Below are 16,793 nucleotides of genomic sequence, written 5' to 3'. Positions count from 1 at the left end.
GTTTCAACCTCTAGTGGAGAAAGAATCCCCAAAACACGAAACTCTTGTTTTTAAATCCCTTTTATCAGCATTCTTAAAACAAAGAAGTTTTCAAAGCAATTGGTCCTAGCAAAACTTCATTGATAATGAACTCTTCTTCATAATATTTGACCCATTTCAAATTCTTTTCATTGAGTTTTTATGATTTCTTAACTTGGTCAAATAATTACAAAGAATAATCACCGGCACCAACTAGTTCTAAAAAGTTAGATACTCTTTAGAATCTCTTGATTTCTCTTCCTCTTTACTGAAAAGAAAACAGAATTTTCACAGACACTAGATCAAACTGAAGTTCATCTTTTTGTGAGACACCAAGGTGAGATTTATCACTATCACTCACATACATAGAAACAGACAGACAGACACACACACACACACACACACACACAAATACGGTACTTCTTGGCATTAGGGAAGAATTATCTAAGATGTTTAGAAATGCCCCTATTTCCACAGACCTGTGTGGCAGATAGGCTCTCACCATAAATACAACACAAATCCAAAATGGTTAAATAGAGGAATAAATAGCAATAGACATCTTGAGATGCTAAAATCAAGCTGTCCATTAGACAGACTTAGTACCTAAATGAACAATTCTTACACACTAGTCAACCACTGAGTACGGTTCGAATTTGTGCCTGAGAAAGGAGTACAAATTATTTCAGATTGTGGATCTTTAGGGTCTCATTATAACTGAAACTGCAAATCTTGAATCTACAGCTGCCAAGGGCCTACTTTATCTGTCTATCTATCTATCTATCATCTATTTATTTATCATCCATCTATCCACATATTTAGCTATAATTTTTTAGCTTAGATGGAGTCACTTTTTATTCTTTAAAATTCACTATTATTTAGATTATGTTAAATGGCCACTTAAAGCCTCTATGTTTTAGAACTATTATGGATTTTGCCAAGTACACTTAAACAATAAATCACAGACATTCCACTGATAAAAACCATTCTTGACATTTGTCCAGTGAAGCTGTCCTATGACATAATATATTATTGTACTTGTTGGGAAAACTTACTAAGTCTTCCAGCTATAATTCAGAATCTTTTTCCATGAAGAGCCTAGTCACTGCTTTCTACCTCCTCTCCTTACCCCCACCAAACATTGCTAATTTAATTCACTGTAAAAAGTTTCATAAGAAAACCAAAAAAGTCCTCTAGGTTCACATACCAATGAAACTGGCCAAAGAAAACTTTCCACTGTGTTCTATTACTGTGTATAAAGTGAAGACATGGGAAAGACTGGATCTAATATTTGCCTCAGTTGTTAGGACTTTACTAAGCATGTGACTCCCGCCCGTTAGCTTCACACTGCATTTGAAAAATCATCTAATTTCACATTTAACTTTCAGGTTCACGATATAACGCAAACCATACTAGAATTTTTAAACTCAAAACTACAGGAACTTAATTCACGGGGAATACTATTCTTAAAAGATCGAAGAGGAGTTCTGGGTAGGTGAGGTTTTGAAACACAAAATACAATATGGCCACTAGGTGGTGATCTCCATCCATTATTATATTATGAATTACCAACTAAGTTAACAGAATTTACAATACCCCCCAAAGTCATGATTATTTACTTCATGTGGCAAGATTACAGGATTATCTGTGATACGTCCTCTCAGTTTTGTGAGGGAAAGCATGAAGAGAATACTTTGCTAGAAGATGGACCTCGGCTAAACAGGATTTACCAATGTGATTGCATTCTCTTTTGTCACAGGTCATGGCAGCTATAATCTGAATTTCCTATCTGATTGGAAAGTTCATCTACAATAGTTTATTTTTCTCCATTTTGCCTTTTAAAAAAAAAGATTTTATTTATTTATTTGACAGAGAGATGCGGGGCTCGATCCGAGGACCCTAGGATCATGACCTGAGCCGAAGGCAGATGCTTAACTGACTGAGCCACCCAGGCGCCCCGCGTTTTAGAATTATCAGATCACTTATGTTTACATCAATGGTGAAACTGCATCAGGAGCAAAGACAAATACATCTTACAACAGGGCAGATCATAAACAAACACCCACCTCTGCATGCAAATTAATGTCTGCAGTGGGATTCACATGTTGTTTGTTTTTAGGCAAAACCTTATCCAGACTAACCATAGAAAGTGGCACTTGGACTAAGGGCCGCTTTCTCTGTGTGCAAAGCCCTGTCATCACCTGGGACTGGGGGTGCATGGCTGTGCTCTCACGGCTACAAGTGACACCCAAACGCAGGCGATGCCAAGGGGAAACAGACAACCACCAAGTACAAAAGCAAACTCCACAAATAGAAAACGCTTTCCCAAGAGGACTGCTTCCCCATTTGAACCATATGCTGATAAGAAACCACCTTTTCACGAAATAAAGAACTCAGAATAAGCACTCTGGGTTACCCCCAGCCTTTCAGAACAGAGGTCAAACGGTTATCTGCAAGGAAGTTAGGAGGACTACTTATTACAGAAATCAAAACATTTGGTCACTTTAAAATGCCTTTGTCCCCCCTAGATGGCTGTGGTACACAATAGGCATTTGTCTCCGGTCTGTGGGGGGCATATTTCACTTTGTTGTATTTAACTCCTAGGGGCAAATGACCCGCTTTCCAGTAGAGATATACCTCTTTTGATCCTTGTACTTGCTTAAGGTTCCTCTGGCCTGGGTCCCGTTTTATTTATGTTTTAAAGGAGATTATGGTTTTGCTGTTGTCTTTCAGTGGAACACCAAAAGGAGAAGAGCAGCTTTGTTTTAATGGAGAAAGAGACATTTGTTTTGGTGTCATTGTCCTGGGCTGGCAGGCTGGAGTTGGATCCTACAAACTTGAATATGCTGAAGGGAAGAAAAACTAACTTGGGGTCTCCTGATAGTTGTTAAAGTGGCAATATGCCCATTATTTTCCTAGCTGGCAAATCTCTGTGCGGGAGAGACAATCTGGCAGCTCTTGAGTCCAGCACTAATCTCGCGTAATAGCGTGAGCTCACTGCCCTACAAAGCTGTAATTATCAACAGCATTTTCCAAAGGATGTGAGTTCCTCCCACTGTGAGAGCACTTGGAGGGGGGCGGGAGGGGGGCAGACAGAGCCCCACGGAGGCCTTTGCATTTAACCCCCACCTCAAATGGTGCCAGTGGGTTCCTTCAACCCAAGCTTGTTTGCACAGGTCTTCAGTCAGGAAGTGCTAAGGATCCCCATGCAGTGGGAAACTGCCAAAACCCATTCCACATTTTTGTTTGCCTTTTCCATGAATCGCGCTAAAGCAATTAAATTTAAATATCTGTACGGGATTTTAGAGTTTCATAGAGCACTGCTGGGAAAAGCATCTGTGAGAAGGAACTACTGCATTGATAATTTTTTTAAGGATAATCTTTTCATTGATGAAATGGTTTTCCAGTGATAGGTAAGTGTTCTTCCAGCTATCTGACATATCACTAGCTATCTGAACTCAAGGAAAGGCAAGGCAGAGATGAGGGTTTTGTGTTCCGGAACCACTCTATGATTTGTTATATTTCACGCGTAGAATCACAAGAACCAGTTCTTGGTTTCTAATCAAGCTGAACTGCAACACAAGTAAAAATTTTTATGAAGAGCTCAGTGGTCTTTTGCAGAACAGAGACTGAGAATTCTTCCGCTCATGAGTAATGTGTTAAAGGATGAGGAAACAGCATATGTTTTCCTTGGCTTTTAGGTTAATATAATGAAGCCTGTGAGGTTTAACATAATTAACGTTGATATGCAGTGTGACTTGTTCACAGAGAAGTGGCATTTGACTTGGAGCTCAAACCACACCACAGCTGACACACAACCATCTGCAAATACTTTTTCGAAAGTCTTCTAACATTTTCAGGTAGAAAAAGTAAAACTTAAGTTTTTGGTTTGGGGGTTTTGTTTTTCATTGTTTTCTGCCAAATCATGGGCAATCCTTTCAAATGAGCAGAAAGCTACAAACAAGCTTGGAAAACACAGGGAATTAGTTCATACTCTTGATTCTCTTTTCAATGTCCAAGACATCTGGGAGGGAGGGAGATAGGAACCTTTTGTGTTTATAAAAGGGGAATAATGATACATTCCTGCAGAAAAAAATAATGGTTTATGGCCTGTGACTTGTTACTCCTTTTCTCTGCCCCTTTTAAGTGTCTCTTCCTGAGTTAAGGGCTATTTCTTTATGGTTTCTACCTTTTATCAAAGCTGGGTTTTCTCACAATACTTTGTGACAGACTGACATGTTTATTTATGAAAAAAAGTAAAGGGGCCTCCGTATTTCAAGTCAATCCACAAATCTGGCTCTTCTCATGAATCGACTCTAACCAGGAGGGTAAACTGCTGTCCTGAATTCCAGGTATGCTAGCTTGCCAGTGCTGAACCATGCTTATCCAAATGAAAAAAAAAAGGCAAAATTCACTTATCTTCCAGAAATATTTTTCAAGTGGGATTTTTTTTAAGTGCAAAAGGCTACCAGTTAGCCTTTTGTAATCCCTTTCATAACTATCAAGGAGTAAGATGAGCTGGTTAGAGCTAGAAAATAAGATATTTATGGTTCTGTGATTAGTAACTTGTTTGAGAACTTGCTGGTTAGAGTCAGACAAGTGCAGAGGAGAGGAAGTCTTTCTGTTTCCTCCAGCAGTACGCTGGACCATGAAGGAGGCCATGACCACTTCCCGGGAAGCTGACAAAGCCAGCAAGCAGCCTCTCAGGGCGAAGCGGAGTGCCGACAGAATAGAGATGGCAGAAGGAAAATGTGAAAGGGACGTAAGAAAATGTTTTTTAAAAAATGCCTGAGAGTAAAGTCAGGGTTTTTGTTTTGTTTTGTTTTTGTGCCAAACAAATCAAACTCTCCAAAAGTTCCTCAACAGTTTTAAAAGGGAACTGGATTGTCAGTTCAGTTCAGTCCTCAACCTCTGGCCAACACTACCTAAGGTGACGTTTTCCTTTGAAGTGACTGCTTCTGATCCGCTGAAGCATCCAATCCCCAGTGGTGAGGGGTAAGCTTTGATGGTGCTGCAGAAACTCACTAAAGAGAAGAGAGAAGGGACCAAATTCTCCTCCTGTGAGAATTTATTCCTGAGGGTCAGAGAGAGGAGGGAGCAAGGCGGTAACAGTTTTCATCTCTGAGGTCCACAGGTTGATTTTAAACCATTGGCTAGGGAGATGTGTTATAAAAAGTAATATCACAAAGGCACCTACCTAACAGTTTCCAGTCCCTAATTGTGCTATCCATGGACACACTATAGTCTATAGTTGAAAAGAAAGTTGTGGAAATGATTTTGCTAGGAAGCGTACTGACAAGGCAAGATAAATGACTCCATAGCGTTCCCTCATGTCTGGTTCCCTCTGTGCTTGAAAGAATAGACTCAGATGGAAGGTGAATAAATGAAGCTCTGTCCAGCCTTAGGTGACCAATTCATCCTTGGTCAACCAATGTATAACAAATAAAATGATCTGGTAACATTCAGGAGTAAGATTTTCTTTGGCTTGTTTTACTACATTTTGGATTGCATAATAAGGTTTTTTTTAACTCATTTTTCTTCAGAAAGTGCAATGACAGAGTATGTGCCTATCTTGAAAAAAAAAATCCTCTTCCAAGTTTTGAGTAATTGTTGGTTTCCTAAAGCTTCATGGAAAATCTGTCCTGATATAACTCAAACCTGCAGGGGTGGCAGAGGCTGAAAAGTTTTCTTTCCCTTTTTTCTTCCCAGAGCTTATTGTAAATGTATTCTTGGGACAACCACGGACAAGACTGTCATCACTTCCAGTAGGCACATGTGTTTTCCTTTGGGTTAATAATTTTTGTAAGATGCATTATGCTCAGCTATATACATCTGTTTGGGGGGAACTTTTTTTTTCACCATTTTTGAAATCTCACCTATTATGTTTTAAGTTTTTCATCCTGGCACAACATTAAATAAGATATTTAACTTAGATGAACAAGAATTGTCACAAAAAGATTCTGCCAAAAGACCTAATTGGTCATTTCATGATTGAAAAGGTAACAGAGTAAGTTGGTTGAGCAATGTATAAATATTAATTATCATTCAAAGAAAACATTTATTAAGTATCTATTTTTGTCAACAATTCTGCTAGGTGCTGAAAACATAGAGATAAAAGTTAATCCCTGCCTCAGAAAGCTCAGTGGCAGGAAACCAGCCCCACAAGGCAGGGAATCAGTGGTAAGATGGGAAAAGGATACACGGGGCTTTGGGAGCACAGGGCAGGGGCTCTCAGTCACACCCAAATGGGAAGGCTTCCTGGAAGAAGGAGACTCTTGGCCAAGCAAGGCATTTGAACATCAATTAAAGGAAATTAGGACAAGAGATGAGAACACTCTAAGCACCAGGGCAAGACTGTGCAAAGACCCTCAGGAGTTAGATGTCATGGCTTATTCCAGGAACTGTGACTATTTTGAGAGAAGACTGATACAGCTTAGGAAAGCAGGTGGAATTGTTGGGTCGGTGTGGCACACTAAGAATCAGAATTTTATACTGAAGGGAAGAGGAAGGTATTGCAGAATTTCAAAGAGAGTAACAGGAGTTCATGGCAGGGGGAGGGGCAGGTCATAGGCACTGGAAAACAGATCTGGGGGAAACACTTCAGACTAGTCATTCATTTAACTATTAGGTTAAAGAAAGAACTTAAAAGTCAGCTAAAAGTATAGAAGCTAGATAAGAAATGTTTGTTTAAGTTTGCCAGCTTTAATGTGTATTTAACTTGGATGGTTTAACTTAGTGTCTTTGAAGACATTACTTGGCTGACAAGTAAAGTAATTCATTATTGAAGTTATTTGTCAGAGTTTCTAATAAAGCACTTGGGGCATTTCACTGTTAGGAGATCAATAGTCAAGTTAAAGAATAACTCATTAGTAGAAAACCAAGGGACAAATTGAAATGTGACTAGTTATTCGAAAACCAAGTGACAAAATAAACTGAAATGTGTTAGGAGAAAATAACCTTAATGGAAATCACAAGGGTAAGGCTAGACCCAATCTCTGCATGCGTACACTTTTGTGAAACTTATTGGGTGAACACCACAAATAATAATAAAAAAAGATTTCAAAGATACAACAAAAGCAAGAAGTTGGCATGTTATCTACCCCATATTATAGGGGCCAATAATGTGGAATGCGTCAATCAGAATCTGAAGAACAAGGGCAATTTAGATAACTTGGCCAAATAACATTATTAATTTAGTATAAGCATATAAATTGACTTAGTCTAGCTATAAAGCATAATCACATAAATATGATATACTGCAAGTTTATTGGTAGCACAATTTAATTATTTCAAGAAAAGAAATTACTGAGACTGAAAAATCCAATATAAACTAGTTTGTTTTTACTGAATTGTAAGACTGAATAACAAAAGATAATATATGGTAAATATCAAAGGTTCTTTTGGTTTTAACACTGCTCTACCTCCCAAGAAGAATAAGCTCTAATAAATCTTTCAAACAAAAAATGGGGGGCAAAGGGGAGAGGGGAGAAATCACTCTAAAACGTAAACAAAGTCCTTAAAATTGCACACAGTCAAGGTAAAACCATTTCCAAGTGTAAGCAGATACTGCTTTCCCCTGAAGATGTAGAGTTTACTATTACGGATTTTTTTTCAAAGGCAAGACACTTGGAGTAAACAGCGGAACAAAGAAGACCTATTTTATTCAAAGCCTACAAACATATGGAAACTGTTAAGGGGATGGTGGCTGCAGAAAGAACTCCAAAGAGTTTAAGAGACACCTAGGCTGTCTTAGAAAGGGAGGGATAGAGGCGAGGGTGGTTACAAAAGCAGAGTGGGCCAGAGATCAGTCAAATGGGAGGGAGACAGGCTGTTGGGCAGATGGTCTTTTCTGTTCCAAAATGTTCAAAGTTAGGGACACTCCTTAGCACACTTTTATTTTACAACAAAGAGGGAATTAAGAAGAAACCAAGGGTCTGTCAGAGTGCTTTCTGGATTTGCTTGGGTCATTTCTTTTTTTTTTTTTTCTTTTCTTTTATTTATTTATTTTTTGCTTGTGTCATTTCTTTGATACACTTTACTTGTTTATGTAATTCATCCTCTGCCTTCTTCAAACTGAGGCCCTCACTTGATGCTCTCTTCATAACCTTTAGGTTTTAATGTAAAAATGTAAACTAATTTAGGGTAAGGTTCTTGTTTACATTGTACAGTTACCTACGTGAGGGATGTTATCTTCCTCTGAAAATTTCCTGGGAAGATCAAGATTTGTTTTTTGCCAAGTGCAATGCTCACTTATTTACTAAGTTGAGGATCAATCTAGACCATGGAAATGGCAATGAAGTTATTTTTTTTACAGTATTTTTCACGGTCCATTAAAAATTAATGGACACAGACCAAAAAAAATAGTTGAGTTGGCTTGCTTTGGCTAAGTGGAATAATGACATCTGATGAGTGAAGCTCCCCTGAATGGCACCTGGCAGAAAAGAAAGTTTCCCTAAGATGTTTCTCTAAAAGATGTTTTAGAGACCTCACACAGCTGCCAGCTACAAGTCGATATTCAGTGTCATTAACCAAGCTCATAGGTAGTATAGGGTCTTGTCCCAGACACCATAAGAAAGAAAAAGCAAGCAAGAGAAACACTTCTATGAAAAGCTGAACTGCTAATGACCAGAATAAACATCTAGAAACACATCAAAATGCTATGAATGAAAACAAATCAATTCTATATAATCAACAACAGATTGGAAGTTAGAGACTTGGCCTTATCAGGTTGGTGTGTAGCAAATGGCAGACTTCACCTACACTACAGCTGGTCAAACGCAGCTATTCCAGGCTCAGGGCAAGAACACACAGGGACACTCTGAGACGAGCTGTGGTCAAGGTCTGCAAGGCACACGCACCAACCAGAACCCCACCTGACCCCGTGGCTTTCTAGATTCTGTAATACAGGTCCCGCTGGGGCCTCACAGGACCTGCACTTTTCAGTGCGCTATGTATCAGGGAAAGTGTGTGGGAGGAAGATTAACAGAGGGTCTTTAGACCGAATTTATCCCATAGGAACGAAATACTCCTTCAACAAAAGAAAACTTGATAAATGCCTATACTATATAAAACACATCAACAAAATTATAAGAACAGTTTTAACTATCTTTAACATACAGGGAAAAAATCCTTTAGTTTTTATGTTCACATGTAAATTAAATTAATAAAATCAAAAGAGTTCATCCTCAGTTAAAATTAACATAATAGAACTCACGGCCTACCAGCCACTATTGATCTAACTGACCAAAATTAGCACCCCTGAAATTATTATTCATTTTAGCAAAATAAAAATATACAGATGAAACAGCTGCACATATACCATCTCGTCAGGACAATCAGAAAACAATGAGTATTGGGGCGCCTGGGTGGCTCAGTCGTTAAGCATCTGCCTTCGGCTCAAGTCATGATCCCAGGGTCCTGGGATTGAACCCCACACCGGGCTCCCTGCTCCATGAGAAGCCTGCTTCTCCCTCGCCCACTCCCCCTGCTTGTGTTCCCTCTCTCGCCGTGTATCTCTCTGTCAAATAAATAAATAAAATATTTAAAAAGAAAGAAAGAAAGAAAGAAAACAATGAGTATTGATTCAGACGGTGTGGTTCATATATCTTACTGGGAATGTATTTTATGGACAATCTAACTTCCTTATCTTCTCTGCATCTTGCCAAAGGACCTACTTATGAACCTGAATGACAAAGAGTGCTGATTAAACATAAGGAGTGATGACAGAGAGAGGGCAGGCCAGACTTTATTTTAGGGTTGCTCAAGGCAAAATATGTAATAAGGGATATCTTTTCAAGTCTAGGAGGTGCTCACCAGAATAAAGCATGGCTTTGGAGACTGGCTTCACCACTTAAAAGCACTGGTACTGGGGCTCTGGGCAAAAATCTCAACCTAACCGACCTTTCCTTTCTTTACCTATAAAACACCTCATACCTCTCTTAAAGGTTATTGTGGGGAATAAACAAATGCAAGGTGCCAAGCAGAGCAACTGACACAAAGATGAACTGCGCGGTACATCCATAAGAACACAGAAAAGCTTTCTTGAGCAGACAGAGAAGAACTTCAAAAAGCGGAGATTCCTTTGGCATCCATTCTAAGGATGAACTTTACATTTTGCCAAACTCATTAAATCCAGATGAGTGGCAAGTAGTGAATGAAATTTAGGCACCTAAATAAATTCACAAAAAGAGCTTAAACATTACTTTCAATTTTTCCTGTTATTTATCTAATTTAGAATTGAATTTACACTTATTGTCCAGCCCCGTGGATCCCAACTTGTCTGCATTTTGGAATCACCTGGAGAACACATGGAAAATGGAGCCAGCCACCCGGGGTTTTGCTTTAATGAATCTGAGTTGATGCCTAGGCACCAGTTGTTAAATTATGTTCCCCAGGTGATTCTAATGAACAGCCAGTGCCTAGAACCACTAGTATATAGCTAACCACACTTGAACTATTTCTAAAAAATTAGACTCATATGTATTCAGAGTAGTGACTCAAAACAGGTTCAGCTGTCCTAAGAATCTTATTTCAGCCAACTCAAGTTTGGGGCCAGTATTACCATTTCACTCCTTCCTTTAAGAAGCATAAAAAGCTAAAAACTATGTAATTAGTGAGCAGAGTTTGAATGGAAGCAAATCCACCAGATCATAATTCAGCAATCTTTTTTAAGATAAAAAAAAATGAGCACCTTGGTTTGGATAAAAATGAGCCATGCCACAGAGATTTCCAGGTGCAATTATGTAAGAGGGAAAGGTAGGTTTTTTTGTTTGTTTTAAGGCCTTTTCTCTTACATTTATTCTTTCCCTTTTTTGAAGCCATAAAACACAAAAATAACCATCTGAAAGACAAACCTGAGGTGTGGTTTTCCCATTCAATGGACTCTGATACACTCCTCTTTCAAAGAGAGCCACAGTGACTGGAAACAGCATGGACGCTATTCTAACACTCATCTATCTTACTGAGTGACACTGAGCAAGTCACTTAACTGGTCTCTGATCAAATATGCCTTCTGTAACACGCAATCAGCACACGCTACCAAGTTCCCAGAATTGGTATCATTTTTCATGAGCAACTTACCAGTGTGCTGCCATCGGTCCAACGGAAGTCATGTTCAAACATCTTGTCATTGAGGCCTATCCACTGATAATCATGGCCCACACCTAAGAAAAGGGAAACAATGCAGATATTTTTACTACCTTTCCCATATATGGATGAAATGTATCCAAGAAAATTATTTTCAGAGTGAATCATACATCCTCTTTTCCGGCTAGATTTTTATTTAGTTGCTCATAAAAATCTCTCATAGTCTAACTATCTTTTGTTCTTCTACCCAGTGTGCTCTAAACTAAAAAGCTAATTCACAAACATTGAGAAAGATTAAAATATCAGACATAAGAAAATAATTTCCCTAGCAGTTTACTATAATTAAATATTTTTCCATCCTTACTCATGATAAAAACTTGCCATTTTTTTATTAAGCTATGCCATTGGCAAAAATTCAGTGACCCAGTAAAATGTGACAGATCATTCCCATGCTAGCCTCACTTTGGAAGCCACATGTTTCTTCTTAAAGCATTTTAAACAGTGACTACCTAGACCAGACAGTTCTACAAAATTGTAGATCTTCAAAAATAATTACTTTCATCATGAGATGAGTCACTGGCAAGAATACCATGCAAAAAAGTTAACTGAACCTGCATACAGATTGTAAACTAACAATCAAACTTCTAAAAGATAGCAGGCATTTTGAGAACATATTTAATAGAGCATCAAACAATGCTTCATATCAAAAAACTTCTACATATTCACTATATAAAAGCTAGCTGCCCTCCTCTTTGCTATAGTTTAAGGAGTTATTCAACAGCTCTGGTAGTAAGTTTCATTAGCTTTACAGTCTCTATTTGTTCATGTTCTTAATATGAAACCCACTTTCTATGGCCTAAAACCATTAGCAGCTTGGATGAGAACCAATTTTGCGCAGAGGGTAGGATTAAGGTGTAATTGACAATTCAATTTTAATTAGTGGGATAAAAATAGCTAAAAGCAATTTTCTCTTTAATTCGAGACAACATATGCCCATCTTCAAAACAGAACTACGAAGGCAGCCATGAGAAGAATTCAGCGGCCATTTTCGTAAGTCAGAAAATAATCAAGTAGCAATGTCATAGGACCCAACCTATAGCATGCCATTTCACCTATTACTGCTGGTAGACTAGGAAATGCCTTTCTCTGTTAGAGCTGAGTGTTTCTCAAAGTAGGGGACTCAGGTAGAAGAGATGATTTTAAGTAGTTCAGACGAGGGATTTAATAAGTTGAACTGCAACAGAGAAGGCTACATCTGTTCAGTTAGATAACAGAGAAAACTAAGAAGATGGGGACACTGAGCAAAGCTTCAGGAAACCTGCGTATATTTGGTACATACGGTTCACAAACATCTGTTCTTCATGAGACAGGATGCTTGTGAGATGCGCGCCCTGCAGACGGCATTCTCGTTCAGCTGCGTCCCATGTGCGCCGATGGGCAAAGTATTTGTAGCACTGCCCTTGGAATTTGTGCCAACCGTAGTCACACGTCTCTGTGTCTGGAAGAAACAAGGCAGGGGCTTAGTAATCTCACCGACGTCATTCAATTTAGCCTCACGGATCTGAGTGTTAGTAAGAAGACCTAAGCCAATATCAGTGCAATGTCCCTGAAGTTATATATTAATAAATTTGGTCACGATGACAAAGAAAGTATGATAAAGACAGCCCACTGACCCCTGCCAAGTGGGTGCTGTACATCTCTGGACTAAAGAGGCAGTATCTAACTTCAGTTTCCTTGATTAGAGCCAGTGTCAGCAGGAAAGAAAACTGGCAGAAGGGCCAGACAAAACTTCTTAGGCTGCAATGTCTACTGACTGACTCACTTGTGAAGCAACTGGGGCTAAGTCCTTACCAACACAACTTTTCTGAAGAGAATTATTCAAGTGATAAGATAAGAATTCCGGCTAATAGGATTATGACTGCTCTATTTGAATAAGGACTTCAAAGGCTCTGTAAGTAGTTCCTTTACCACTTCCCAGAGAGATAGCTGGGTGGCCACAGGCTCTTGTCAAGTAAGATTTACAAAGAGAGGGGGGAAAAAAAAGTCGTCATCAGGAGGCAGCTTCTGGGATATGACGAGAACTGTGGGCCTTCTTTCCCCAAAGGAGAGGAAATATAGGTAACTCCCCGTGCAAATGCATCAGGATTTTAAGTTGTTCTTTTTTTAAGATTTATTTATTTATTTGAGAGAGAGAGAGGCAGAGACAGCGAGAGAGAGCGCGAGTGGGGAGGAGAGGGAAAAGCAGGCTCCCCGCTGAGCAGGGAGCGTGACGTGGGGCTCAATCCAAGCACCCCAGGACCATGACCCGAGCCAAAGACAGACGCCCAACTGACTGAGCCACCCAGGCACCCCCAGGATTTTAAGTTTCTTAAGAATGAAATAACCTAAGTTCTTTAACTTCGTGTCCCACATTCCACCAAGCCATGTATACACATATATATGTGTGTGTATACATGTATATGTATATTTTCTCTTTTGTAACAAGCACACTATAACCAGTACCCTGTTTGGATAAGAACATTTTTCAAATATATCTAAATTTTGCACTGGCAGGAAGCTGCAGCTGTACCTTCTAGATTCTAGATTGCCAGTTTTTAAATATTTTCACAGGAAAGCAGTCTGGCTCCATAGTACTGCATTCTTGTTAGCGACCTTCCTCAGACTCATCCACTCACAGGGGGGGGGCTGGTTCAACGGTATGTATTCAATGATGATCAACGGAAGTAATTTTGACTATCACAAAACATACCTCACAAACATACTGAACTAGTTAGATGCAAACACTAACAGAACTGCAACATTTATAAAATTTTAGGTACCAAGAAAACTTTCCAAATTACCTACGAACCACCCTCCCTTCCCCTAATCTTACTGGCTGATGAAGGAAAAAAAATCCTTCTAGATGAAATACATGCTTGCTGTATACGTCAGACCTGGGGTCCAAACTGATAGTCAGATCATCTCCTGCCTCTCACACCATTTGCTCCTCTTTCTATAATTGTGGGAAAGTATGCATTCTGAGAGCTTTTCATGTTTTCCTGGCTCCAGGGATTTCAACCATCGTCATACAACAGATGCAGCTTATCTCGGAGAGCGGGCTTTATTTCAGTTTAGTCTATCGGGCTTCTTGTTTAGTTACAGCCAGCTGACAAACTGGTTTAAATACTGTGCACTGGAAGTTTTGAGTTTTACTAAAGTGCTTTTGGAGACCACCAAATCTCATAGGAAAAGAATCAAGGCACTGCTAGATGATTTGGGATAAAAGTAGCATTCAGCCCCCAAAGATAAAGTGCAGTTGGGTTACTTAGATGCAGTAAATTTCCTTTTGCGATGTTCCCGTGGAAGGTGGGGTAGGAGGGGTGGGGAGGAAACGGATCTTCATATATGACGGGATTAGTTTATAAAGGAGGACAATTAGAAAGATTTTTTTAGAAAACTCTTACTGCCAAAGTCAATAATGTGATATTATACCAGCATAGCTTGCCTTAACTATGGAAATTAATATGTATTTTAAGATATAGCTTAAAATTCTAGAGGATCCCTAACTTACTAAGACATTAGAAAAAAAAATTCTTCTACACACTCATATCCTCTATTAACCCAATGGTTTTAGTCCGGTCTTCTTTCTTTGTGTTTTATCATTAAAACAGATTATCATTAAGCATTTTTTTCTCTTACACCAAAAAACCCAAATGATCATAAAATTTAGATGCATGACCACATCATTGCTACAATGCCTTTCTCAGTTAACAGGTGCATATATTCCTATCAGAACACAGGTCCAAACAGGGACCATTTGTTTGTTTTTGCTTGTTTATTTACTCATCTATGCTACTGAAACCAGAGACTTACGGTCCTAATGATTATGAATATATGTGCAAGTACTACTTAACAAAATGACTCTCTATTGAAAAAAAAGCCAAAAATCCACATGGATTTACTTAACTTTTATTATTCATGAATTCACTAAATATGTAATGCAGGACTAGGCGTCAAGCAGCATCTTCTAGGATGCTATTCTGATAGGAGTTACCAGAAGCAGTCTCCTTTTCCAATCTCACCTAAAAATGGCGTGATACACATTTCATTCCTTAAAAGCAACACATTTGGGTGATATTTTTGTAAAAATCATCTGACATCTGGAAATACTTCTTATGCTTTCAGACCACTATAATGCATAGGTCATATCACAAAGACGTACATTTAGTTGTGCGTGTGTGTGCTGGCTGCCTGTGTGTGTTGGCTGTGGTGAGAACTGTCTCCATACTGTCCTAAGAGCCCCTTCTAGATTTTATATCAGTTATCATTCTACCAAAATAGGTCCCTTATTCCAGAGTTACTGGGAGTTGGGAGGTTACCAATGCAGAGAAGAAAAGGTCAGCTGAAGAAACAACAACACAGTCATCACTGAAATTTGGAGAGAAAACTGTTTAGACAACAATGCTGCTGTTAATGAAAAAAACATTTGTTCTTAGGCAACCTGCAAAGAGGAGAAAAAAATCTTTCAGGGTCCTGGCAATAAATCACAGAAGCACAGCTGCATCGGATAAACACACCAGGATAGCTGTTTCTCAGCAAATATTGTGGATGAAAGTACACTTGCTTTAAGACAAAATAGAATGCACCTGAAAACTAAGTGGTACCACAAATGAGAGAGAAAAAAAGCAAAGCTTTTTAAGGTTATAAGCATAAATAAAATGCTTATCTGTGAGAGTTACTTGAAAAGTGGGACGATACTGAGAAAAACCTGGGCTTTACAAGGCAGCCTAGGTTCATTTTTCCCACTCTCTAGTGACCTTGAACACATCACTTTTTCCTTTCTGAACCTTGATTTCTGGCCCACTTACCACAACGAAATACTGTCAACTCAACGAAATGATATACCTGGGAACATCTGGTAAACTATAAGGCATTCAACAAATAGCATCTCTTTTTATTCTCTGCCAAGAATTACGCTGAGTCACCCAGACTGCGGATCTTGTCTATTTTGCTCCAAGTTCTACCTCCAGTACCCAGGATAGCACTTGGAAGACAGTATGTGCTCAGTAAACATTCGTTGAATGAATGATTTTTTTAATTGCTCCTCGGACTTGGAACTAAGGGAAGCCAGAATCATTTTAACATATGCAATGTTTCAAGGATCTCGCCCTTTTGTTTTCTTCAACAAATGGCATCTTCCTTACTGTTTTCCTTAAGAAGAGGATCTTGCCTGGCCAATTTTCATATTTACCTTTTAAATTCTAAACAGACTCTTCCTATGCAACAGAGAGAAAAAAACTAAAAATGGAGCCATCACCCATCCTTTTTGATTGGCAGTTCAATACATGCTGCTTTCGGTTGTTCTCATCGTGGTGATGTCTGGATTAACACTGTAAACCAGAATGGGGGGCCAGACCAATGTGTCTGAGTGTCTAATACGTTTTCATTCTGTCTGGTGGAACAGAAGTTTGGCACTGGGCATTTTTGTCAAAGCCAAACCACTGTATGACTTGCAGTAAAGGAAATCGACATTTCAAAGCTGAGTATAGCTGAACATGCAATCTGTTTCTGATTGATGACTAAGAAATGTTACCATTAACCACCTGAAATACATTCTCAGGTTGGCCATAAAATACAAATTATAGGGATCATGAGATTCAAGCAATCATGAACACGGGCCTTGGTTTCATTCAGAAAAAGCAGATGCTTCTGTA

The 16,793-nt window shown here is 38.9% G+C and overlaps 1 protein-coding gene across 2 annotated transcripts in view; it reads right to left on the bottom strand.

Annotated features, from left to right (window-relative positions):
• Positions 1-16,793, bottom strand: part of VCAN (versican) — a 113,266-nt gene that overhangs the window by 14,859 nt on the left and 81,614 nt on the right. For both annotated transcript variants that reach the window (XM_025866736.2, XM_025866737.2), the window contains 2 exons: positions 12,440-12,598; positions 11,095-11,177 (listed from right to left, as the gene is read on the bottom strand). In XM_025866736.2, coding sequence (XP_025722521.1) covers positions 11,095-11,177; positions 12,440-12,598 — 242 coding nt within the window. The remainder of the gene's footprint in view (positions 1-11,094; positions 11,178-12,439; positions 12,599-16,793) is intronic.

The sequence above is a fragment of the Callorhinus ursinus genome, unplaced genomic scaffold, assembly GCF_003265705.2.
Source record: "Callorhinus ursinus isolate GAN/ISIS: 27379988/994484 unplaced genomic scaffold, GSC_fseal_2.0 scaffold3, whole genome shotgun sequence".
NCBI lineage: Eukaryota > Metazoa > Chordata > Mammalia > Carnivora > Otariidae > Callorhinus > Callorhinus ursinus.
The sequence above is the reverse complement of the archived record's forward strand: the minus strand, read 5'-3'. Positions and strand labels throughout refer to the sequence as shown.